General features: G+C 37.7%; 1 protein-coding gene and 1 pseudogene across 1 annotated transcript in view; both read left to right on the top strand.

Moving 5' to 3' along the window:
* The window catches only part of Dock4 (dedicator of cytokinesis 4), a 445040-nt gene that overhangs the window by 308488 nt on the left and 109269 nt on the right, over positions 1–27283 (top strand). The window contains exons 23-25 of the mRNA XM_076835166.2: positions 3134–3326; positions 17984–18111; positions 20382–20516. Coding sequence (XP_076691281.1) covers positions 3134–3326; positions 17984–18111; positions 20382–20516 — 456 coding nt within the window. The remainder of the gene's footprint in view (positions 1–3133; positions 3327–17983; positions 18112–20381; positions 20517–27283) is intronic.
* LOC143404707 (ATP synthase F(0) complex subunit g, mitochondrial pseudogene) lies at positions 21377–21604 on the top strand (annotated as a pseudogene).

Below are 27283 nucleotides of genomic sequence, written 5' to 3'. Positions count from 1 at the left end.
AATTGTATTTGAACTGTGCGCAATGATACATGCCTGTAATCCCAGCAACTCGGGAGGTTGAAGCAGGAGGCTCACGAGTTCAAAGCCAGCCTCAGCAGCTTAGTGAGACACTATCTCTAATAAAATATTTTTAAAAGGGCTGGGGATGTGGCTCAGTAGTTAAGTGCTCTGGGTTCAATCCCTGTAACAAAATAAATAAATAAATATATAATCATATTTGATTTTTTCCCTTAACTCTCAGATAAGACATAAAGCCAACTCCCAAAACATAATCATATTTGATTTTTTCCTAATCAAGAGATAATATACAAAATATGTGCAAGGCTTCTGAATGTCTTTATAAATTTTTCGGAAGTCATTCTTTATTGTTTTGTACAGTATCCTTTACCCCTAAATTTTGATGTAATAATTTTCTTTTTAGTTTGATGCTAAGAAAAAGCTCATATAAAATGATAGATTGGTGAGTTTTTTTTAATATTTTTTAGTTGTCAATGGACCTTTATTTTATTTATTTATATGCGGTGCTGAGAATCTAATCCAGTACCTCACACATGCTAGGCCAGCACTCTACCGCTGAGCCACCACCCCAACACCCTAGAGTGGTGAGTTTTTTAATGAGTGCATGGCCCTCTATATTTGGGGAGGAAGGGGAAGGCCATACTTCTTTCCATATCAGGTTTCCTTGTGATCCCACACCTTTCTTCACAAAAGCAGGGTGTCATTCATCTGATTGATTCAGTGTGACCCTTTTCTGTTGTTGAATTTCAAATGACCACAGTTTAATGACTTTAAATAATGCTCTTTTATGGGGTCACAATTCTGAAGATTGGATGTCTGGGCAGAGTTCATTGAGTTCTTTGCTGAAGGTCTCCCAAAGCTAAAATCAAGGAATTGGCTTTGATGTCTTATCTGGCGGCTTCGGAAAAGAATATGCTCTCAGAATTTTTTTAGGCTGTTGGCAGAAATATTTCCTTGTGTTTGCAAGACTGAGGTCCACTTCCCTTGATGGCTGTGAGCTGGGGCATGGGTGATACTCTTGGCTTCTAGAACCACTGGCATTCTTCAACATGTGCCTTCTCCATCTTCAAAGCCAGCAAACTTACGCTGAATCCTTTTCATGCTTTGAATCTCTCTGATTGCTTCTGCTACCAGCCAGAGTAAACTCTGTTTTAAAGGTTTGTGATTAGGTTAGGTACATCTATATAATCGATATTTTAATGCCAACTGATTAGTAACCGTCATTACATCTGCAAAATCCCATTTGCCTTATAGCATAATATAATTGTAAGAACAGTGGGAACAAAGGTCATTGGGGGTTTTCTTTGAATTCTCTCTACTACATCCAGAACCAAGGATATTCATGGCCTTGGTTTTTCTATCAGGCTGCCTTCAAGATAGAAATGCAGTTTTCTTGATCAGTTTTGCATTTCTTCCATGGTTACAACTCAGGGCAAAGTCTACTCCTTTGAGACAGAGGAGCCATCCCAGCAATCTCTCAGATTGGATCGGTGGACAGCAGCCCCACATCTGTCTGTTCTGGTCATAGTAAGGAGGTTCATTTAATGTCATGGCCACAGCGCAGCTCTGCAATGACACTTTCCTGGGTACCTCTGCCTTGGGCAGTACCAAGGGCCAACTCACTGGGGTAGCAAAGGTTTTTGGTTTCCCATTCCACAGACAGACCCCTGCTCCAGGATCTCCTGGAAAAGAAAAGGAATGACAGAAGGTTTAAAGGCCCAATATATCACTGTAAATTCCTGCTGATTATTTTTCCCTATTTGTCTTGGCCACCAGGAAGGTCAAAACTAAATTGTACTCTTATTTTTATTTTCAGTAAAAACTCTTAGCTTGCCCTAGTACTTCTTTCAGTCCTTGTCATAAAGTCTTTGTTTCTTTATCCTTTTTAATAGTCTTATTACATATGTATCTTACATAGTCAGATACTTTTTTGAAGTAAAAAAGATGTAAATAAAGAATTAAGGGATAAATTAAAGGGTACATGAAGAAAATCAACTTATTTGATGTTTTAGTAATCCGAAAACTAGGCTCATTTTATTTCATTTCACTTGTATTTTACTTCATTCATATGACTCAGCTCTTTGCAGAGTACATTGAAAGTTATATAAATATAGTCTTTAACAGAGATTACCAAGTTATTGACTTTAAGTAAGAAGTAAATTATAATTTTTAAGAGTCAAGAGCATAATCGTTAGCTCTTTGAATTTGAATCATCAGCACATGTAGACAGCACTCAGTTTCCATGGCGTTGACTTTCCCTGGCTGGGCAGCCAGTGAGCCCTGTAGGCTCAATATAGTGGAAACCTGTGCCCGCTTCCCTCACTGACTGCAGTTGAGGCTGATTGACTGCTCCTTCCATTGCTCTCTGTTTATGGAATTTACAAGAGCTGAGTTTGTTTTGATGTTCAGTCGTAGCCCGATTTTTTAAGTTATGTCTCTCAGGAGTTGACATTGGCATCCATTTTTTCCATATAAAATGATCATAAGCTTCCTTTATTGACCAAAAAAATAATTGTTCTTAGTCTTTACATACACTTTTTGGTTTATAATAGATCATGAAGTGATGCAAGAGATTGTTCAATGATCTTTTTTATTTTACAAGTGGTAAAACTAAAATGACTTTCCAAAGTCACAGTGTTGATTAGAAAACAAGTTAGTACTTTATTTAACCTGAGCTTTCTGCCCTGCCCTGTGTTTTCTCTTAAATCATAAATTGAATGTTTTAGGGAATCGATATGTTCAGCCTCTTAGAGATAAATGAGATTAAAATGTCCATTTCAGAAAGCTTTGCCAAAACAGAATGAAATCCAAGTGACTGCAATCCAGGTCTTAGTAATGCATTCATTCTCTTCTGTCACGTTATCTTTTACTGATTCTGTGGGGATTTTGCCAATCATTTTGCTAATGTGATTTTTAGATTCTCTTAGTTTTTATTGTGTTGTTTCTTTGCATATTCCTAAAAACTTTCTTCTGTCACAGATCTTTTCTTTTCAAATTTTTCCTTTTTAGTTTTGGTAACAGAAATATTTTGTATTCATGTTCCTTCTATTTTAAAATACTGTCACAGTTCTCGTGATTTATCAGGGAATTGATTTAAATTTCTCTTCTCTTCAAGGCTGTGTTTCTGAGTTCCTTCCCAGCAGTGTACTCAGAGCTGCTGAAGCTCTTCGATGTTCGGGAAGTAGCCAACTTGGTGCAGGACACCCTGGGTAGCCTGCCCACCATCATGCATGTGGATGATTCCCTGCAGGCCATTAAGCTGCAGTGCATTGGCAAAACTGTGGAAAGCCAGCTTTATACCAATCCAGGTAGGCTGAGTTCCAGATAAAATTATGACTCTAGAAGACCATTATACACCTAGTTTGTGGTCAGCAGAAAATGTTTTTTAAAAAAAATTGAAAATCACTTTCTCAAAACATTGTAATTTGCATGATAAATTTATTTAGTGGTCAAATATAAAAGCATGACTTATAAAACATTATTTCTAGAAAGAAAGAACGAGACACAGTGGTGTATGCCTATAGTCCCAGATGCTCAGGAGATTGTGACTAGAGGATCACCTAAGCCCCTGAGTTGAGGCCAGCCTTGGCAACAACAGCAAGATCCTGTCTAAAAAAAAAAAAAAGGGGGGGGGGAAACAAGAATGAAAACTAATGGTTAAATGTTTTATTCTAATCATAACTACTTGTAATGTAACGTGATTTTTCTGAACTTTTTTTTTCTAGATTGTTTTTAATGTCAATAAAAATGTAACATTTCCTTCAGAGGTTTTCATAAGCACCCATATGTTCCTTGTTTTATCTCTTGTTTTTCAAAGTTTTCAATTGATTTTTGTCCTGACTAAAACTATATGGAAGTTTTATGTGCTCTCATTTTTTTATTTTATCTCAATAGCAAGTAATGTTACTAAATTGATTTTGTCATAATTTCTGTTACATAATCCCATTGCTTCTTGATTTCTTCTCATTTTTTTCCTAAAGTAAATAAGAGTAAATCCCCACCTCATGTTACTTAAAGAAGTTTTTATCAGCTTCATTAAGTAAAAAATCTTTTTATAGATTCTAAGAATCATTTCTCCACATGAATACATATATGTATGCATACATAATTCTTTTGAAATAGGATTTCCAATATATAAACAAACCTTTTTACATTATTTTATCATAAAATGTATTGAACTGACAAACAAGAATAGAGCACAATAGGAATAAATCATAAAATATCTTAACGTCAGATATCTGATTTAGGACTTTTATCAAGAAAATTTATCAGAGGCTGGGGTTATGGCTCAGTGATAGAGCACTTGCCTAGCACATGTGAGGGGCTGGGTTGTATCCTTAGAACTACATAAAGATAAATAAATAAAGATATTATGTTCATCTACAACTAAAAAATACTTTAAAAAAAAAAGAAAGATGGGCTGGGGCTGTAGCTCAGTGGTAAAATTTGCCTCACATGTATGAGGTACGCTTTGATCCTCAACATCCCATAAATATAAATAAATATACTGTGTGTTCATCCTCAAATAAATAAATATTAAAAACAAAGAAATAAATTTATCATAGATGTACTCAAGGTCTCCTGTGTGTACTCTCACTTTCTTCATACAAATTTCTAGAATATCAAAGATTCTGGTTCCTATATTCTGAACATTTATTACATAATTACAAAAACAAATTGTATCCGTTTTTTCTCTCCTGATTTTTTTTTTAATCTTTTTGTCCTGTAAAGATAACATTCAGGTTGTATGTAATTCTTTGGAGTGCTTTTTATGATTTTAGTAGTATACTTTTATATCACTGTTGTATCTTATTATACTGAAATAATATATCATATTTAATTTATTGTTTTTTCCCATTGATGGACTTCTGATTTCTCCCCTTTAAAAAAAAAAAAAGAAAAACTCACCCTAGAGAAAAGATATTTTTTGTAGTGTTTTTCAAACTGCTCCTCAGAGTCCTCAGGATTCTGTTGCAAGGATCTAGGACTCCTCCAGGGTTGGGTAGATAAGTGCAGAGTAGATAAGGTTCCCAGCCAGACACCCCAGTCTAACTCAGGCACCAACTCTGCCTCACCAAACTAAGAAAAGTTTGTTGCTGTCTCTGATTTCTGCCATATTTGATTTCTGCCATATTTCTCCCGTACTGACCAGATAAGTTTTTGTTAGGTTAAACTCTCATAAAAGAGTCATTCAGGTAATCAAGACAGTTTTAAAGTGTAAGGAACTTTTGGGGGGAATTGTGTTCATTTATGCGTCTGTGAGATTTGCTCTGTATATGGCCCTGTTTCCTGTATCTATACCGCAAAGGCAGTATAGAAAGCAAGACTAGATAGATTGTAAAGACAAGAAACTGCTACATTCCAGGAATAAAAATACTGAATCTTTGTGGAAGTTGATGAGAGTATTTATTTATTGCCCAGTGAAGGGCAAAAGGACTTATGATGCAGGACATGTAGATTCTGCAAGGTCTGAGCCGAGCCCTGAAGGAGAGGCTCTGGGTCAAGGTTGTGAGGTCAGTGATTGTGATATGGTGGCATGGAAAAGGACAAGGGGGCAGGGAATGTATAGGATGCTCCCTTTGGAGGATGATGACGGAGAAGCAAAAGCAGCTCACAGTCAACATGAGAGGAAAAGCTTTCATTGCCCCTGCAGGGCAGGGCTTGACTTGATGTTCACTAACTCATCACTGAAGAAACAGAGACTGCCATGTATAACTAGAAGGGCACAGCACATCAGAAGGAAGCCTGTTTTCACGGAGAAAAACAGCAAGTGACCTGAAGGCCTTCCAGGGCTCAAACTCCCTTGTTTAAATCATGTGGGTCTATGCAATAGTGTTTGGGAAACCTGGAAAGGGTTTCTGTGTCAGTAATCTTGAATCTAAGGGATAGATGAGCATATTTTTCTTTTCCAGTTGAAAGAGGAGATTTTTACAAGGAAAATAAAATGTGCAGTGAAAAAAGCTGACCCTGCAAATGTTGTGAAGTAAAAGGATGTGTTGTCTTGGATTGTGGTTAGAAGACTATTCAAGTGGAGGTGGAAGAAGAGGGGCAATATAAAACTGTGTAATTAGGGCACGGTGGGGATGCAGAGAACCATAGTGCAAGAACTCCCGGGATAAGCCCACTCCAAATAATGGGTAAAAGATAAAGCCTAACATTTTTGACTTCTAAAGCAAAATACATCACATTCCTAGGATAGAGGAAACATTTTTTTTTTAGAGAGAATTTGGGATTAGATGCCCTAGTTTCCCCAAAGGGACTATATCCAAATAACGAGAAATAGGTACATTTTTTTTCCTTTTACTCTAAAGAGATGAACAGGTATAGAAAGACTCATGTTTTGGAGATAGTTGTGCTAAGATAGTTTCCCATTGCCGCTGTGTTTTAGTCCGCTTTTTCACTGCTGTGACTGAAAGACCTGACCAGAACAACGGTAGAGAAGGAAACGTTTATTTGCAGGCTCATGGTTTCAGAGGTCTCAATCTATGGACAGCTGGTTCCATTCCTTAGGGCTTAAGGTGTGGCAGAACATCATGGCAGAAGAGTTTACACGAGGGAAGCAGCTCTCATGATGATCAGAAGGCAGAGAGAGAGGCTTCGCTCACCAGATACAAAATATATACCCAAAGCCACGCCTCCATTCCCACCTTCTCCAGCCATACCTCACCTGCCTTCAGCCCCCACCCAATTAATCCCATAAGGGGATTGATTCATTGATTGGATTTTAGGGGTAGTGTGGGATTAAGATTATCATGACCCTGTCATTTTTCCTCTAAACCTTTTTCATTGTCTCACACGTGAGCTTTGTGGGGACACTTCACATTCGAGCTATAACACACTATAACAATAACCACAAACTTAGTGGCTTTGAACAACAAAATTTTCTTATCTTCTTATTAACGTCGAATAGAACTCTGGTTCTCATTGGGCAAAACTCAGGATTTCCAGACAGTATTTCTTTTTGGAGGATCTAAGGAACCATTTGTTTTCTTTTCTTACAGTTTTTAAAGACCACTTGCATATTACTTGGCTCATGGTCCACTTCTTTCCTCTTCAAGGTCAACTGCACAGCATCTCCAGATCTCTAACTCTGGTTCTTTTAGCTCTTTCATGTGTGATGATCCCTGAGTTTGCATTGGCCCCTGTGTATGTCCAGGATAATTCCTCATCTTGATATCTATAATTCAATTGTATCTGCAAAGTTTCTTTATCCATAACACAGTTCATAGGGTCCAGAAAATTAGGATATGGACATATTTAAGGGGTTGCATTCTGCTTACCACACATGCATAGAGGAGACAGATTCAAAAAGCAGTGTGATGCATCAATGTTTATAGCAGCTCAATTCATAATGACTAAACTATGGAACCAAACTAGGTGCCCTTCAACAGATGAATGAATAAAGAAAATTTGGAATATATACACAATGGAATATTACTCAGCCTTTAAGAATGAAATTATGGCATTTGCTGGTAAGTGGATGGAGCTGGAAAATATCATGCTAAGCAAAATAAGCCAATCCTAAAGAACCAAAGGCTCAATGTTTTCTCTGATAATCAGATGCTACTTCAAGATAAGAGTGTGGGGGAGTAAGAAAGAATAGAGATACTTTGGATTAGACAGAAGGGAGTGAAGGGAGGTGAGGGAGTATGGGGAGAGGAAGAATAATAGAATGAATTGGACATTGTGACCCTATGTGCATATATGGTTACATGACCTGTTTAACTCCACATCACAACCAGGAGACTGAGAAGTTGTACTCCATTTATGTGTAATGTGTCAAAACGCATTCTACTGTCATGTATAACTAATTAGAACAAATGAAAATATTTTTTAAAAAGTAGAAAAATAGAATTCAAACTAAAAACAAACTAAAAGCAGTGTGATGGCTAATCTCCATATAAGAAGGTAAAAACCAGAAATATAAGATCATGTTTCTTTATTGAAAGAAAAAGAAATGAAACACAGAAGTGCTACAGTTGTGTGAGTATACACATCCTGATCAGATAGACATTACAAATGATGATATCCTGATTAAAATTATAAATCGGAAATGAGGGGTAAGATAAAATAGGGATAAAGACGTTATAAGGAATCAACTGAATCCATATACAGCTAAAAACAAGAATCTGAGAAAGTGACCTCATTTTCTTATAGGTTTATATTATCCAGAGAAAGTAGTAGAGAGCACAATTAGCCTACGTTTTAAGAAAATAAATTTTAATACATTTTGAAGAAAATTACTTTTGATGTACAAGCCCACCAAGAGAGATCTAAGAAGTTCTAAAAGTTAATTTTGTACTACAATCCAATATTAGCCATGATTCTCCAGAGAACCAGAGCCACTCTGATATATGTTCATATATAAAGTGATCTATTATAAGGAACTGGTTCACGTGATTATGGAAGCTGAGGAATTCCAAAATCTTGGTAAGCAGGAAACTAATGATATTGCTCCAGTCCAAGATCCAAGGTCTGAGAAGACAGAGAACCAATAGTGTAAGTTCCGGTCTGGGTCCAAGTCCAAAGGCAGGAGAAAACCGATGCCCCAGCTCAAACTCAGCCAGGCAGAGAAATGTTCCCTTCCTCAGCCTTTTGTTCTATCAGGCCTTCAGCAGATTGGATGAGGTTCAGTCCCCTTGAGGAGGACAACTCTGCTTTATCCAACCTACCAATTCCAATATTGGTCTCCTCCAGAAACACCCTAAGAGACACACCCCAAATAGTGTTTAACCAAATATATGAGCATCCCATCTGCATGACTGTAAATTATTCCCAGTTGAGTTTAGATTAGAAATTAACATGGAGAAACGATGAAAGAAGGACACATGCTAAAGTTAATACCAAAAATAGGAAATGAAATATTATCATAGGAAGATACAAGCCAGATGGAGTTAAGGGTCATTGAGCAACTTCATGGTTGGACAGAGCAGTCAGGAAACCTGAATCATCCCTCAGTAACAGTACCAAGGTTAGACCCCTAGGGCATCTGACCCAAACTGAAGGACATAGCTAACATTTGGAATCTGAGTAGTTGGTATTCAGTATCTAAATCACCTGGGGTCCAGGCAATTTTATTTTAGGCATTAAAAATTGGTGACTCATTTTCCCCTTTTTTGCCCACATTTTAATCTTTTTGTTTCTTGAAGGCCAGGAATAAAAGGGTCTGATGCATATATTTGATGCATAGAGATTGGGAGGAAGAAGGAAGCATGGATGCTGGGAGCAGAAACAGGTAGTTTAAGGCATAGTAGTCACAGGTAAGGGGCAAAATCTAGGCTTTGCAAGGTCAGATTCTGCTAGAGCTGTGGGTTTGACATTCACTTTGCATTTGTCCCCATTACTTGGTACATAATGATTTATTTATCAGAGATCTGCAGTCACTGCTGAGCTTTTTCTTGCTAAGAAAAATTTATATATATTTCTGCTTGAGCATTATTGAGCAACTTGTTAAGCAAAACCCAGTGCAGAAAATAGAAATAAGTATAAAAACCTAATGCATTTAGCATGTGCCATTGGTGAGAAATATGCTGGGGTTGCTTACTTTTGTGTAGAGACTAAAAAATCGAATGTTTTATGGTAGGGATTTTGTTAAGAAAGTGATGAAATACATGTGTGTGTGTGTGTGTGTGTGTGTGTGGCTTTGTGCTAAAAACTCCCTAGTCATCATGCCCAATTTTATAGATTTGAAACAAGGCTGCAGTGGAAAATAAGGAAAGGGTGAGAGGGGATAGAGTATTAGACTGTTTTTAAGCATGTTTAAGGGATATTTGATTAGGTTTATCTTTTAATTTCATAACTTCAAAAATAATATCGCACTGCCATTGATGGTCTCCCATCCACTAGTAACTTGCATTTCTTAGAACTGTAGTTCATATGCAGTTTAGTGTTGGTTTTATTGCGCTGCAAATGATTAGATGTCTTTCACAACTGAAAATGCCATTTGTTTAAAACCATGGGCTGACAGAGTTCTCAGATTTGTAATTCTAGGCCAGATCTCACCTCTGAGCTCCAAACCTAAATATCCAGCTGTCCTCTCAGTGTCTCCATATGGATGTTTCCATAGGCTTTTCAAATTTGGTGTGTCTCAAATGGAAGCCTCAGGATTTTTCTTTCTAAGCTTATGTCTCTGTGTCTCTGTAGATGGCAACACCATCCATCTAGAAGCCTCAAAGTCATTCTTGAAACTTCCTTGTCCCTTCCCCTTATCTGCACCCAAAACCCAGGCTTCCTGGGTGCCTCCATAGCATCTCTCACATCAGGTCCCTTCTTCCCACCCTGCTTGCCCATCTCTAATCCAGACTGTCCCTGGCTTGAACTGCCTCCATCCTTCTGCACTCACTTCCCATAGCTCCTTCTTCCTATCTACTTTGTAGCCTATGTGGCCATTGGAAACATCACCATACCCAGCTCCTCACTCTCAACCCACTTGGTTTTTCCCGTTTGGGGGGCATGCTTCAAAACTGATTTCTAGGCTTATGATCTGGCCCTGGCACATAGTTCTACTTATGTTCTTGTCTCCTTGCTCTATCTGGAATCCACTTTTTCCAGCTCCTTCTGACCCTCGTTTATCTCCAACTACCCTTCAGGGCTCAGTTAAACTTTCCTTTTCTCAAGAGATATCCTTTCTGCACTGTCCACCCCATTACCACTCTCAGCATACTGTGTTTTGCTTCTAGATTGCCCAATATAATTCTTTTTTTTTCATTATTTATTTATTTTCTAAGTTGTTGATGGACCTTTATTTTATTCATTTATTCATATGCGGTGCTGAGAATCAAACCCAGTGCCTCACACATGCTAGGCAAGTGCTGTACCACTGAGCCACAACCCCAGCCCACCAATACAACTCTTAACTAAATGAAGAATTGCGTATTCAGTTATTTAATGTCCATCTCCCTCCCCCACACCAGAAGGGAAGCACCAGAGGACAGGCAATTTATTTACCCAGATCACAATTGTGTTTCCCACTTCCACCATAGTGACAGATGAGCAGCAGCTTGACAGATGTTTCTTGAGAATATACTCTGTACTAAGTCATGGAGTTAGGATTAGGATACAGCATTTAAAAATACTGAAGAAATGATGTATATTAAAAGAGATGGAGAAGAAAAAGGAAATCTTATTGGAAAAGCAACTTCTGAGCTAGGAATGAGCTTGAGAACAGTGGGGGTAGAGGTAGGAGTTCCAAGCCAGTAGAGGGCACAGTTGACATAAGTAATAGTGCACATAGCATCAATTTTGCATTCACGGTTCAACTGAAGCCAGTGGGTGAGATCTATAAGCTACACACACAGATCATCCTTAGAGCTGCACTCTTGTTTTCCTTTTTATCCCAACATTGTCTAAATCTGCAGCGCTTCACATTCTGAGTGTGTGCTGTCTGTACTCTAGCCATAGGGAGGTCTTTTCTCAGGTTTGCACTATCTCTGACTTTGGCAGTTTATGTCCCAGTGGCTTTGATCTGAGTTCAGGCTTTTGTTGCTCTGGTGCTTCTCTGTAGTTAGCAGCTCTGCTATTTGCAAAGTTGTGTGGTATTGAATGCTCCCTTACCCTCCCTCCTGAGGCAAACCACACAGCAGCTGCCTTGGTGTCCGGCTGACACCCAGCCCCTACCTAGGGCCCAGTTTATGCAAAGAGATAGGTAACTAACTCTCTGTTCCACATGGGACTCTCAGGCAACAAAGCTTGTTGATAGAGGAGGCAAAAGTACACTTCCTCACAATGAAGCTAAAGGAAAACTCCTATCAATATTTCTCTACCTACTAATCCCATGCCCTTGGGAAGTTACAGTGGGGAGCTGGCTTTATGTACTACAGGCAAAGCAAAAAGTAAATGAGACATTCCCTTATCCATTCAAGGGAGACAATATAGTGATCTTTACCTGGGACATGGAGTGAAAGTAGTGACACTTTAAAGGGCAGAATCTGCATGATAGGTTGTTTTGATAAATGTGTGGAAGATTAGTGTATGTTCAACTACAGGGGATTTTGTTTCTTTTTTCCTTTTTTTTTTTTTTTTTTTTTTTTTAGTTATTTGGGAGGATCCTACTTGATGGGTCCAAATGTTAACTTTTAAAGGTAAGAATTAGCATTTCAGCCAGTCAGCTTATTTGGCATTTACCTGCTGATTCTATTATTTGCCAACTGACATTACCCTAGTAATGAAGAAAAAGCAAACCTGCAGACTAGATATTCACGTATTTCTTTCTTAATACACTATATACAAATTATTTGTCTGTGTTCTTGCTGAAGATATTTTCTTAACAGTTGGCTGCCAATTGAATTTTTAGAAATCACATTCAACTAGCTGCAGGAACAGATCAAGTAAGCATTAGCTTCCTTTCTAATTAAACATCACCAGACAGTAATTCCTGGCTCTGCAGCTTTCAGTCTCTTTTTCCTGGTTCTTTTTGTCCAGCAATTGCTTTGTAAGTAAGTGAAGTTACGGATGAGGGTCACTGTTTAAAGGAGGACTTCAATGAATGATTTTACAAGTTTGGATTTTAATAAAAGTATGAATGCTTGGCCCTTATGTCACTGGGTTTTTGTGGTAAATCTAATTCCAAATGTCCTTTTTTGAATAGCCTACTTTCAGCATAAAAAGAAATATGAGACTCCAAACCTAACTCCTAAAATGAATCAAAAAAGATAATAAATCAGTCAAAAACTGATAAAGGCACTTTCCCAGTTGTTTATACCTTATTTGTAGTCCTTATGATTTTAATTAGTATATAGAATCGCATATTCTTTTACCCACGGATGTAACATAATCGGTAAATTTCATTCCTCATTACCTCTCTTTTCTCTTTTCTCCTCTTTCCCTTTGACCCCCTTCCCCTACTATAATGGTCTCCCTTCTATTTTCAGGAAATCCTTTTTTATCCCCTTTTTTTCTCTAGCTTCTACATGTGAGAAAAAATGTATAGCCCTTGACTTTCTGAATCTGATTTATTTTGCATAACATAGTGCCTACCAGTTCCATGTATTTTCCTGAAAATAATATAATTTTATTTTTCTTTAAATGCTGAATAGAACTCCATTGTGTATATCTACCATATTTTTTAGGCTGGTTCTATAACTTTGCTATTGTGAATTTTGCTGCTATAAACATGGGTATGCATTTGTCACTCTAGTAGCCTGGTATGATGACTTTAATTCTTTTGGGTAAACACCAAAGAGTTGCATAGCTGGGTCATATGGTAGTTCCATGCCTAGTCTTTTGAGGACCTTCTGTATTGATTACCATAGGGGTTGTACTAATTTACAACCCCATCAACAGTGTATAAGGGTTCCTTTTTCCCTGCATTCTTGCTAGCATTTGTTATTATTTGTATTCTTAATGACTGTCATTCTAAGTGCGATGAAATCTCAGTGTGATTTTTATTTGCCTTTTCCTGATTGCTGAAGATGTTGAACATTTTTTCATTTATTTGTTGACCATTTTTATTTCTTCCTTTGAGAAATGTCTGATTAGTTCATTTGCCTGTTTATTGATTGAGTTATTGCATTTTTTAACATTAAGTTTTTTGGTTCTTCATATACTCTGAATATTAATCCTCTTTCAGAAGAATAGCTGGCAAAGGTGTTCTCCCATCTATAAGTAGTCTCTTCACTCTATTAATTGTTTCCTGTGTTGTGTAGAAGCTTTTTAATTTGATGCCATCTCATTTATTAATTCTTGGTATTATTTACTGAGCATAAGGGGTCATTGAAGAAGTTACTGCCTATGCCAATATGTTGGAGGGTTGACCTTGTGTTTTCTTCTGGCAGTTGCAAAGTTTCTGGTCTTTGATTTATAGGTCTTTGATCCACCTAGAGTTGAATTTTGTGCAGGGTGAGAGAAAGGGATCTAGTTTTATTCTCCTACATATGGATATACAATTTTCCCAGCACCATTATTGTTAAAGACACTGTCTTTTCTCTATTTTTTTTTTTTTTTTGGCTAAAAAACATGGATCAGATGACTGTTTTGTGTGGGTTTTTCCGTGTGTCTTAATTACCACTTACATAGTACTCACTATGTTCCAAATACTGTTAGCTCATATCATCTTTTAGACAATCTCAAGAGGAGGTACCATTGTTATCCCCATTTTACAGATGAAAAGATTGAGGCACAGAGAAGTCAAGGGAATGGCCCAAGATCACACAATTAATATTTGATACAGTTAGAATTAAGCTCTCATTCTGATTCTAGGGTCCATGAATAGAAAAAAGGCATCAAATAGGAACCTTGAACAGAGTCCATGGTGCAAGTAAAATGGAATTTTAAATTTTGATGAATTCCAGTCATCACTTACCTTTTTTGATAGTTTGTAGCTTTTTATACCTGTGTAAGAAATCTGTGTCTAGCTTAGAGACACTAGGATAGATCCTGTGTTTTATTCCAGGGGATTTATACTTTTAGCTGTACGTTTAGGTCCATGATACATCCCAAGCTAATTTTTATATTCAGTATGAGGTAAGGACAGAGGTTAGCTTTTTAACTGGGTATTCAGGTGTGCCAGTATCATTTGTTGAAAACTTACCATTTCTCCATTGACTTGCCTGACACTTCTTAAAGAAAAAAGTGTTCAGTGACACTGATGTATTTTGTTGAATTTATTTCTTTGTAGTTAATATACGCTGTTAGAAATTGCATTGCTAGCTGGGCATGGTGGTACATACCTGTAATCCCAGCAATTTGGAGACTGAGTCAGGAGGATCACAAATTCCATCATCTTAGGTAGACCCTTTCTCAAATTGAAAAAAATAAAATAAAAAGGACTGGGGATATAGCTTTATGTTTAAGCACTCTGGATTCAATCCCCAGTACCAAAAATATATCATATTGCTATTTAATTTTAATTTCTTATTATTACCATTATATGGAAATATAATTGTTATACACACATTAAACTTGTATTTTGAGTCATCACTAAATTTGCTTAAGAGTTCAGTAACTTTTTTTAGATTCCATAGCATTTTACCATATTGATAATTATGTATTTCATGATTAAAGAGAATTTACTTTTCCTTTTAATCTATAAGTATTTTTCTTCCTTTCTTTTCTATTTTTAAAATTAGCTTGTGACATTGGCCAGGCTTTGACATACAGTGCTGAAGTGAACTGGTAAAATTGGGTATCCTTCCCTTGTTTTTTGTTGTTAGGGAGAAATTATACAATTTTTCACTACTAAGTATTATGATAGCTAAAGGTAGACATTTCATTAGTGCCCTTTATCAACTTGAGAAAATAACCTTCGGTTCCTAGCCTCCTGAAGATTTTTGTCATGACTGGTACTGAATTTTGTCAAAAGTTTTTTCTTTATTTATCACCAATATGGTGAAGCGCATTGATTGATATTCAAGTATTAAAAGAACTTTGCACTTTCTTGAGAATATATCCTAGTAGAGTGTATTTACTATATTTGTTTTCCTCAGATTTTATAAGAATTTTTAATTCCATGTCCATGAAGATTGTCAGTCTGTAGTTTTCTTATTTTGTAATGGTTTTGGCTGATTTGGGCATCAGGGTAGTGCTAGCCTAGTAAAATGAATTATAGTCTGTATTCTGTTTTCTGGGAAAATTTGCATAGGTTTCGTATGACTTCTTCCATAAATGCTTCATAAAATTTACCAATGAAGCCATCTGGACTTGGAATTTTCATTGTTAGGAGGGTTTTTAACTACATATGCAATTTTTAAAATAAATAAATGTGGAGTCACTTAGACTCCCCATTCGTTCTTGAGTGAGTCAAGTGAAATTATAATTTATGCAACTATTTGAAAGACCCACATGGATTTTTATAAACCAAGGGCAGTCTATCTGAATTTTCATACAGATGACATCTTTTAGAAAACCAGAGCAGGAAATTCCATAATTACGGATTCACCTGCCCAATAAAATGTGTTTGCAACCTCAAAATCAGTACTTATGGCACTTTTGTGATCATACACAGAAAAACACAGGTGAAAAAAAAGTTGAGCCATCAATGCCCACAATCTCAGCAGCAGGTTAAAAATAAAATGGGGGAAAAAAACAAGGCTCTGTTTTCAGTTCCATTCCCATACACAGATGAAGAGAGAATGGAGATGGGAGGAGACAGGGCAGTACAATGCTAGAAACTCCAGCTTTGGGGCTAGGGACTAGTTGACAGAGTTTGAATCCTGGCTTAGACACCTGTCAGTGGGGGTAGCCTCTCTCAAAGTCACTTAACATCTGATTCAGGTAGGCTTTAGGAAGGACCAAGAATTGAGACTATTAGGAAACTTTGAAGATTAAGAGTACTATGCATATGAAACTTGGTTTAAAAATCTTTTTAAGGAATAGGTACCATTTTACCTTTTCCTGCACCAATCACTACCATTATTTTATTAAAAGAAATTGAAAATTTACATTCTAAATAAAATGAATGAGATATGACCTGGATTTAGGAGCCTCAGGCACAGCTAAATTTTGGAATAATCAGAGATTTATATTTAAACAGAGAGACCTCTACCCTCTACTTCCTTTCTGGGTTTTAAATTAACTTTAAGATAGGTTCCTGCTCCCCAGAGAGGGAACTGCCAATTTCTCTTTAAAGCAACTGACTGGCCTAACATTCAGATACTGAATTTTGGGGATTTCCCAGATGAACAACATCTGGAGGCCTTCAATCCAGCAGTAAAACTTCACCAGTCCATAAACTTAACTCGGCACTCAAGAAATAATTTTGTTTGTTTGCTGTTTGTTTTTTCCAGTTAGCCTTTTAGTTTTTCACTTGTAAACATAAATGAACAATGAAAGACTTCCAGATATTGGTGAAAAAACTCTAATTTGAAGGCAGAGGCTACAAATGAAAAAATAGAAAACAATAACTTGAAAGAAAAAAGATAATTCAGGGAGACCTCCAAAACACTCCAAAATTATCTCTGACATTCCCAAAGGGAATTGTATATCCCAGAAGAATTGTACATACATGAAACATGAACAGGAAGCTGATAAAGAAAAGAGTCAGGGGAGTAAACAGTAATGGCTGCATAATGAAAATGCAAAATCTATGGTTTTAAAATTATGAAAAATTTCAAGATGGAAACAACCCAGCATTAGCATGAAATCAAATATGGGACCCTTCCCAGCCCAGGGACTTCTGTGACCACACAAACCCATTACACTGGACCAAGGAAGAAGAAAGCTCTTGGAAATGAAATATATGATAGTATAAATAAGAAAAATGAAGAGTTGGAAGATAAAATAAGGAAATTGCCCAAGAAATTGAACAAAAAGATGGAAGAATATTCAAGGAAAGTAGAAGATAGAATAGAGATTCAAAATATAAATTTGGAGTCTCAGAGTATAGAAAAAATAGAGGGAAGAAAATAATTCTAGAAATAATATAAGACAAGTTTCCAAACTGAAGGACATGAGTTTATAAATTGAAAGGGCCAAGGTAAGACACTTAATATGAAATGTTGTATTTTCATGAATAAAGATAATTTTCCAGTAGCTTTCAAAGAGGGATAGAAACAAAATAATCCAAACACATATAAAGGATTGGAAATCAGAATGGGAGCAAAACCATAATGTTCACTTAACCAGAAATTTAGATATAACTAGTATTTTGAAAGGCTGTCAAGAAGGGAGGGGAGTAAAAAGGCTGAATCATCATCTACCATAGTAAGAAGTTAGTGGACTGTCCATCTCACTGAAATTTCAGGAAAGAGCAAGAGAAGCATTCACTTTAGAGATTTTTGGGGTAAAACATACATGTGGAAAAAAAAGAAAACCTGTCTTAACTAAGAGGCAGAGGTCTCTTGAGTGCCGGAATTGTATTGGGGAAATAAAGCTACTGTTTTTCAATGTGAATCATGTAGAGCTGATGCCCTTGTAACTACACATGTTAATAATTTAACAATTAAAACGGAATTTAAAAGTAGATAAGGATTCACTGCGTTTTGCGTGGGACTTTTAACAGATGTGACACTAATGATTCTGCTCTCCCCAGATTCCCGGTACATTCTCCTGCCTGTCGTGTTACATCACCTCCACATTCACTTGCAAGAACAGAAGGACTTGATCATGTGTGCGCGTATCCTTAGCAACGTATTTTGCCTCATCAAGAAAAACAGCTCAGTAAGTAAATACAGGTCATAGTATGTAGTTCCCATCAAAGAGCTTCTGAAAATAAAATTTTAAATATCTTCAAAGAAACCGTGCAACAGAGGAACCCTCTGAGACTCACTTTCATTTGCAGCTGGATTGGGTGGTGGTTGTTTTTTTGTTTGTTTGTTTGTTATGGTTTTTCTGGGAAGGAATTTTTTTTTACCCTTATGGGATTGCTGTAACCCCAGCTAACCTGGGTTCTTAAACTTGGGTTTCAAGAAAGAACTGAATACCAAGTGAGAAAAATTAGAAAGTTCAAAGCCTCCCACATGTGTCTTTAATCTTGATGTGATGAACACTCTGTGGCAAGAATAAATTACTACTTGCAAAGGAGTCGTTGGGGTCCATTCTGTGAAAGGCCACATCGTGATGCTCAGGGCTTGGCTTTGCCTCTTAGGTCTGGTCCCATGGAAATTGTGGAAGCAAAGGACAACCCCAGGAGACTAGGGGTAACTTGCAATTCTTTGCCCCCAACAATAGTAATCTAAGTTGTTATGGCTTTGGGGATTCTTGTCACGGTGCTTGACTCTTGACACAGTGCATTGGGTTAGAGAATGTGGTACAAAATAAGAAAAACAGCATGCTTGCTTATAAATCAGACAAACCCAGAGTATTTCTGTTAATGGCTCAGGGATCTGGTGTGAAATGCACATAGGAAGGATGTCCTGTTCCAGTTCTGTCACTCTGCAACTGTTAATTAAGCATTGTTCTCATTGGTAACAGGTTGTACAAAGTAGAATTTTGGCAGCGAGTGCTGAGATGCCTGTTTCTCTGCTTGCCTATTACCTCTGTGCTACAGTTTTCTGATTTTTGTCACTGTTATGATCAGCTCTGAAGAACTGAGATGAGTCCCTAGGGGAGCAGTGGAGTGAGGGCCCCAGTCATGTAGGAACAGAGTTGGTATTTGAGAGTAAAAGGCTAGAAACCCTGCATCTAAAACTGTGAGAAGAGGGCCATGCATGGAAAGGAACAGTTCACTTTACCCACCTCGGTGATTCAGGCACCAGAGGTGACCTGAAACTGGGTAGAACATTGGCAACAAGGAAAAGCCATACATTCTGATTTAAAACACCCTCTGGGGCTGGGATATAGCTTAGTTGGTAGAGTGCTTGCCTTGCATGCACAAGGCCCTGGGTTCAATCCCCAGCACCACCAAAAAAAGAAAAAAAAAATTCCTTCTGTACAATACATAGTTGGAATGTTTTTCCAAATTATAATTGCTGCAGTTAAAAAGTAAGCCAGATTTTTCACTACACAAAACCAAAAATAAATATCAGCAGTAGTGGAGGTTATTTCTCCTTCTCTATTTCAACTTGGAAGTTGAAGTCAGGTTTTGGACCTAGCTGATAAGGATTTCAGAGCAGAAACCTACTCACTGGAGGGAAACCTTGGTAGCTTTATTGCAGGTGTAGGAAAGTTCATCATAAAATCATAGCCAAAAAGCTCGTTAGAACTCACACTTCCTAATAGTATTCTTTACAAAGAGTGAGCTCCTTGGTAAGGAGCCCTTGTACACAGAGTTCTGTCTTGTGCAAGTATAATAAGAGCCTAAATCCGCTATGTACAGTCAGTGCAGAGCAATTTGAATTTGTCTCTCAAATCCTGGGGGCTTGGGTAGTATTAACTGTGCTTCAGGAAAGCAGTTTTTGCCACAGCTGACCCTAGCTCCACACTAGCTAAGGATGTTTGTCTAGACTGATCACTGTTTCCTAATATTTACATGTAGGATTTTTAAAAATCATGTTTTATAGGAATAGTCATTTGCATATCAACCAGAGTTTTGGAGAATTACCTGTAGGGCTCCAGTGCTGAGAAGAGTAAATGTAAGCACAGTTGGGAATCACGGAATTATAGACTCTAAGAACCAGAGGGGACTTTCAGTGAGGAAGCAGGCCCAGAGAGGCAGACTGATTTGCTTGAGGTACATGCCTGTTAGGGCATAGCTGACAGTCTCAATTAGCCTACTGTGCTTCCGATGGCCTCACCCCAACTTTTCATTCGTATCTCAGGTATCCGTTGCATGGCCAGGTGGTGTACCCTTGAGTAAGCTGTAACTTCTCTGGGTCTTGGTTTTCTGTAAGGTCATTCACTTATGTGAGGTCCAGATCTCTCATGCTCTTGAATTCTCTGAGTCTTCAATTAATTCTGTATTTGGAAATGGACCTTTTTCCTCTTTGCAATTAAAGAAAGAATAATATACCTATTAAGCCACAATTTCCTGAAGATTTTTTTCTCCTTAGGAAAAATCTGTGTTGGAGGAAATAGACGTGATAGTGGCCAGCCTGCTGGACATCCTGCTGAGGACCATCCTGGAGATCACCAGCCGACCCCAGCCATCCGGCTCCACAATGCGGCTCCAGTTCCAGGATGTGACTGTAAGATTAAAGCAAATGGCACTTGGAACAGGGCCTAATTTGACTTCTTAAAGCTTCAGTCATTTTGAGGGTGGGTTGCTATAAGAATCCGGAAAATCCAACCTTGCAAGAGTATGTGTGAGCATTTCAAATGTATGTGAGTTCTCCTTCATTTTATAAGAAAACTGTCATATGAATCTTGTGATTAAAAGATCTTACAATAAGCAGTTTCTAATTTCAGAAAGTAAACTTTGATATTAGTTTTCATTTTGTCCAATTTAATCTACAGTTTTATATCCCCAGTTAACTTGGTAACTCTTCATTCTCTTTTCATCTATCAGATTACCTGAGGAACCCAAAATAGTGAAATAGGGCCATGAAAGTCAGGGTCCCTGGATTCAAATTCTGGATTTTTCACTGTGTCTAGCCAGGGTCTTTACTCTGCTAGACTTTAGGTCCCCTCGGCTATGATATGATAAGATATGACTTGGTAAATTCTAAGGGGCCTTCAAGCTCCACTGTCTTATGAGTCTAATGTAAATAATGCAATTCATATAAACTATTAAGAAATAATATAACTGAAAGTTTATATACACATGCACACACCCCCACACACACCAGCACACACACATATACATATATTTAAATGTGTGTGTACACATACTTTTTTTCTCTTTCAGCAGTGCTAGGAGCCTTGTGCATACCAGGCAAGCTCTGTACCACTAAGCTATCCTTAGCCCTTGCACACACATATTTCTATTTAAAATTCACACTCAACTACTAAAAGCTATCTTTAGCCTTTATTAAGAATATTCTTAGACATTCAGCCAGCCTTTCCGGGCAACACACCTTCTACCCTGGCCCAGTTTGTGTGTAACCTCATGGAAAAGGCCCCAGAGCTGGTGAATGCTGCTGTGGCTTACTCAAAGCCGCAACTGGCCACATTTTGGCATCACTCCAAGGTTGAGCTTGTTCCTCCAACCCCTGATGAGATCCCTACAGCTATTCAGAGCCTGAAAAAAATAGTCAAGAGTGCTCAAACTGGTAGCTTCAAACAGTTTACAGTTAAGGAAGCTGTGCTTAATGGTTTGGTGGCCACTGAAGTGTGAATGCTATTTTATATAAGAGAGATCATAGGCAAGCATGGCATAGTTGGCTACAACATTTGAAGACCAATCTTTAACATGTGATTATATTTGATTTATTGTTTGAGTTTTCTTGGACCATATATGATCAGATTGCTATCTGAATAAAATAAGATGTGTCAGGGAAAAAAAAAATATTTTCTCATGCAAATGGTATCATTTGCAGAAATGGCATTAGATGCTGTAGTTTTCATGTATAAATTATTTACAACAGTGTCAACCTTTTCCATCAGTTTTACCTATAATGTGCTGTGGAACTGCTGTCTTAAAAATGTTTGCCTAGGTCCTGGTGCAAACAATTTTTATTTTTACTTAAAATAATAAGAATTCTGTAGCAGTTTTCCCACAAAGGTCGGCCATTTCATGATAGCTGTCTTGTGTTGCTTTCTTCTTGCTTCCATCATAAGATTTACCTGAACAAACTAAATTCCATTTTGAGGAAGTAAAGTTAAATTCTTTCTATTAATAAAGTAGAGTTAGAAGTAGTATGAAAAACTTTCTAATTAGTATACTCACCACACTGCTTCTTTAAAAGAAGAATAAAATAACAGTTTCTCATTGGCCTGAGGCATTTTACCTGTAAAATGGGGCCTGACTCTAGAGTTTGTTGCATATACTTACCATATTACCTGGTGCACAATAAATGCTCACAGTGTGTTACTGTTGCTTAATGCCAATGGAGTTTAAAGGTTTGGAGGTTTTATTCTAAATTTGGGGTTTCTTTCATCTTTTATAGATAAAACTTTTTTTAATAAGTATACAATCACATGCAGTTAAGAGAAATAATATAAAGCTATCCCGTGTGGCTTTTACTTAGTTTTCTCAATGGTAACCTCTTGCAGAAATCTAGAATGACATCACAACCAAACTATTGACATTAATACAATTAAGATCCAGACTATTTCCATCACCCTGAGTATTTCTTGTGTTGCCTTTTTATAGCTAAACCCACTTCCTTTCCATCTCCATCTCTTCCTTAACCCCTGGCAACACAACTCTGTTCTCTATTTCTGTAATTTTGTCATTTCAAGAATGTTATATAAATAGAAACATATAGCATGTTAACCTTTGTGACTTTTTTTTTTTAAACTCAACATAATTCTCTGAAGATTCATCCAGGTAGCTTTATCACTAGTTGCTGGTTTGTTTGTTAGTTTTTGTGGGGTTTTTTTTTTTAGTAGTTGTAGATGGACCGCATACCTTTATTTTATTTATTTTTATATGGTGCTGAGGATCAAACCCAGTGCCTCACATGTGCTAGGTAAGCAACTCTGCCATTGAGCTACAGCCCCAAACCTCACTAGTTGCTTTTTAATTGCTGAGCGTCATTCCATGGTGTAATAGAACATGGTGCTTAACTATTCACCCACTAAAGGTTGTTGTTTCCAGGGTTGTTTCCAGATTTTGGCTATTACCATAAAGCTGTTATATGCATTGTATAAGTTTTATGTGAACATAGGTCTTATTTTCTGTAGTATAAATTCCCAGGGGAGTGTAACTGCTAACCCATATGGTAGCTGGGTGTTTAGGGTTTTTTTTTTTTTTTTTTTTTTTTTTTTTTTTTAAGAAACTGCCACACTTTTTTCCACAGTGGCTATGTCATTTTATATTCCCATTTATGAATAGGTTCTTAACACCCTCATTAGTGTTTGGTATTGTCACTTAATTTTTTTTCAGGAGCAGGAGTACTTTCTGATAGATGTAGAGTGATATTGTGGTTTTCATTTGCATTTCTCTAATAACTAATAACACAAATATTCTTTTCATATGCTTATTTGCCATGTATATATCCACTTCAGTAAAATATTTCTTCATATTTTTCTCATTTTCTTATTGAATTGCTTTTTAGTGTTGGTTTTGATAGTTCTTTATATATTCTATATATTATATAGTTCATTTTTTAGTACATAGTTTGTAGATGTTTTCTCCCACTTTGTAGTTATTTTTTTCATTCTCTTATCAGGGTTTGCAAAAGCAAATATGTTTAGTTTTAGTGACGTGTAGTTTATTAATTTTTCCTTTTATGGCTCCTGCATTTGGTGTCAAGTCTAAGAACTCTTTTGTCTAGTTCTGTATCCTGAAGTTTACCACCTAGTTTTTTCCTAAAAATTTTATAATTTTATAATTAGCATCTAATGCCATGAACCATTTTAAGTTAATTTTTGTGCAAATTGGGTTGAACCATTTTAAAACCACCATCATCTCAATGTTGACATCTGTTGACAGTCTTTTTTTCATTCAGTTTGAATTCTTCTTGACTCTTGGTATAATGATTTTCATTTGAAATCTGAACATTTCTGTGTTATAATGTTCTGGATCTTATGTAAGCCTTCTGTTTTTGCTGGATTTATGCAGTATCACTCAGCTGGGAAAGAAGAGGATGCCAACTTATTATGGCCAGATGGAGATAGAAGCCCAGATCTCCCACTTGGCCTCCACTGACACCTGAGGAAAGAGGGATGTTGTTATGTTGGATAGCGATGGAAAGTTTTGGCCCTACCCATAATCTCTACTTGCCGGGTTTCTGTTCTCCTGACTCAAAGGCTCAGTCAGGGGTCACTCCAGTTGAACTGACTAACTGGGCTGTGCAAAATAACCACACAAGAGACACAAATACCTTTTTCTTAGGGGTCGCTGTGATGGCTCCTCTGACCTTAAGGGTCCGCAGAAAGAGAGAGAGCAAGAGCACGTGCTGACCCCTTTTATTGAGGAGAAGCTATTCAAATGAGGCAAGGGGTCAGGTTTCAGGGGGCTGAGTCTATCTTCATGATGTCCACTGTCAGCAGGTTGACTGACACCTAGGTAGGCCACACCCAAGGGCACAGTAAGGAAAGGGGACACACACAAGGCACTTCCATGGAAGAGTCGCTCCTAAATAGGGCAAGGGGTTATATTACAAAGGAACAGGTGAGCATAGCTTCACCCATGGGGCTGTAGCAAGACACACCCATGCACAAGGACACTGACCCTTGAACCCAAGAAGGGTGGGGAAAGCTCTGCCACATTTCTGTGACTGAGCGCCTCAGCACCCAGCCCGGGAGTGTGACTCAGTCACTGTAAGGTTGGTCTCCCACATCTACTGACACCGTTGTGAGAATGCCCCTGTTATTCCTGGGCAGGGGTGAATGTCCTCACTCTCCAGGAGGCTTCCTCTGGCACCACCCAGTGGGGAGAGAAAAGTGTGCTTGTTACTGGGAGGCAGTGATGGAATCCAGACTCCCCACCTTCACTGACACTTCCCACTGGGGATGAAAGTACCTGCTCCCACTTGGGCTTTCTCTGCCACGGCTCTGGGAGAATTATTGGGGCTTCTTATTACTCACGAGAGTGAGAGTCTAGGCCCCCACCTGGCCTTCAAGGTGTAAATGTGGGTAAAGCCAACAATTTTTGCGGTGTTCTGCTGGAACAGAGTGGTTATCACTTAAACTATTATCTTGTCAGGGTCCCCCTTTTCTGGTCCTTTTGTTACAGAGCAGGCTTCTCTTAGGGTACCCCACCACCACCACTCAACTGTGGGTGTTTCAGGAAGGCCTGCTTCTTTAATCAAGTCTGGGGTGAACAAGGCAAAAAGGATAGAGCACCAAGACCTTCCTTGGGTCCCAAGTTTCCTGGCTAGACTGTCTTCTTTCTCCAGCTTTTGGATCTTCTTCTGTTTGTTTTATATATTATAATATCCAGGTTTTTAGTTGTGTTTACCAGGAACAGTAGGGAGAAGCTTCCCTACCACCCTTTTACCTCAGAAGAAGGGAAGTCTTCATTATGGTTTTGATGGCAATATGTAACCACGTCCTGTAAATAAAGCTCTTACATGAAATTATAATTGCACAGCAAAGAGAATTGTAGCACATGCTCTTCAGGGTTACGTAGTTCCTGTGGTCACAAGCTACAGTGCTCACCTCATCTCTGCGGGGGCATTCTTGATCTTTAGGCCATCCCAGTGCAGTAACAGGTGGGAAGCAACAGACTTGAAGAGGGCAGTGAGTCAGCCTTTCAGGTGATGTAGGGGGTGGGATAGAGAGAGCAACCATCCTGTGTACTCAGTTGTAGGAAAATCACATAAAGAGAGTCGTTCCCACACAACTCTGTGGTGCTCTTTGCTGTGTGAAAAGCTTGACTCTTGAAGAAATGTGGGATGAAATTTTCTAGGAAACAATCCAAATTATTTGGCAACTTTGCCATCTATGACTCTGGTTTTACACTTTAAGACATTTTTTTTGGAGGATCAGACAGACCCAGTTTGATTTACTGTTTCACTGAGTGGGCTGAGTTGCGAAGAATGTCTCTAAGCCTCTGTTTGTCTTTAAAACAGAGAAAATAATTTTCTTCATCCCAAAGTTAATGACAGGATTTCGTCAAGTCTGTAAACATGTTTAAGCGGTATCTGGTCTCAGAATAAAACCTTTAAACATTAGTTACTGTGGAAACACTAGGAGTCACACTAATGTTATCACTGATGCAGACTATAATCTGTTGTGGTTATAACTAATTCTGTGGTGAGATATGTGCTCTGGTCATTCACAAAGTCAGTTCACTCTGGGCACAGAAGATCTAAGTTCCTTATCATTTTCCTGCAAGGGAGCAGGCTTTCTAAACTGGGAGTCTTTATGTGGCAGTTCCATATTGAGCACCTTTCAGTCTTTTGAGCACGTGTTTTACCCATGCTGGGTGGACACACTGTGGGCAAAAGCAGTTCCCAAAAGCATGTCATGATGAGTTTCTCCATGCTCTGTTAAGTACCATGGTTGTGACCCTGCCTCTCAGCAACCCCAGCCTGAGGACAGGCTTCTGTTGTATCATAATTCCCAATAACAGTAGTCTTATTTTTACCATTTAAAAGGATTGTACTTTTTGTTCTTCTACCAACTGTTCTTTAAACTTTAAAATGTTCTCTCTGGCTAGAGAAAGGGAAAAAAAAGCACATTATAATCGGTTCCTTTCAAAAATCTAATTGTACATAGAAGCAGATTTTATAAAGCAGCATAACGGCCATTTGCCTCACACCCTCGACTAATTGGACTCCAGAGTTCCTTACAATTTATAAATGCTTCTTTGCACATAATTCTGTTAAGTACCACTTCCAAGTGCGGGTGACTCAGCTCAGCATAGACCACATCTCAGACAGGTACTCTGTATGCTTATCTAAAGTTTTCATGCTTATGATTACAAAAGGAAAGGGGTACAGAAGAATTCTATTAAAATATCTGGAAAAAAGCATGCATATATTTAATGGAAGGTTTCTTGACACATTCAATACTCTTGAAGCTTTTTATAGAAATGCCCATTACGCGCCATGTGTACATAAAATTGGCACAAGCCACTGAAGACCACGGAGTTTTAAAGGCAATTTGTTAAGAAAGTCTCCACACTAAACTAAGTGAGTCTTGACTGGTGTTTTTTGTTTGTTTGTTTGTTTGTTTGTTTTTGTTTTTACATATTTTTAAAAACAAATTGTGAATTAAGGTTTTCATATAGACACAGTCCTAAAATATCTTAAAAAAATTACATTGTAGTCAAAAGATACATCAGTAAAATATTAAACATTGAATCCTCTCACCAGGGTTGAATGTGCTTTAAGTTCCTAAATTGATTAAGTGAATAAATATAAATAGATGTTGGGGTTGATAATGTGCCATAAGTGTGCCA

This window comes from Callospermophilus lateralis, chromosome 1 (genome assembly GCF_048772815.1).
Source record: "Callospermophilus lateralis isolate mCalLat2 chromosome 1, mCalLat2.hap1, whole genome shotgun sequence".
Taxonomy (NCBI): domain Eukaryota; kingdom Metazoa; phylum Chordata; class Mammalia; order Rodentia; family Sciuridae; genus Callospermophilus; species Callospermophilus lateralis.
The sequence above is the reverse complement of the archived record's forward strand: the minus strand, read 5'-3'. Positions and strand labels throughout refer to the sequence as shown.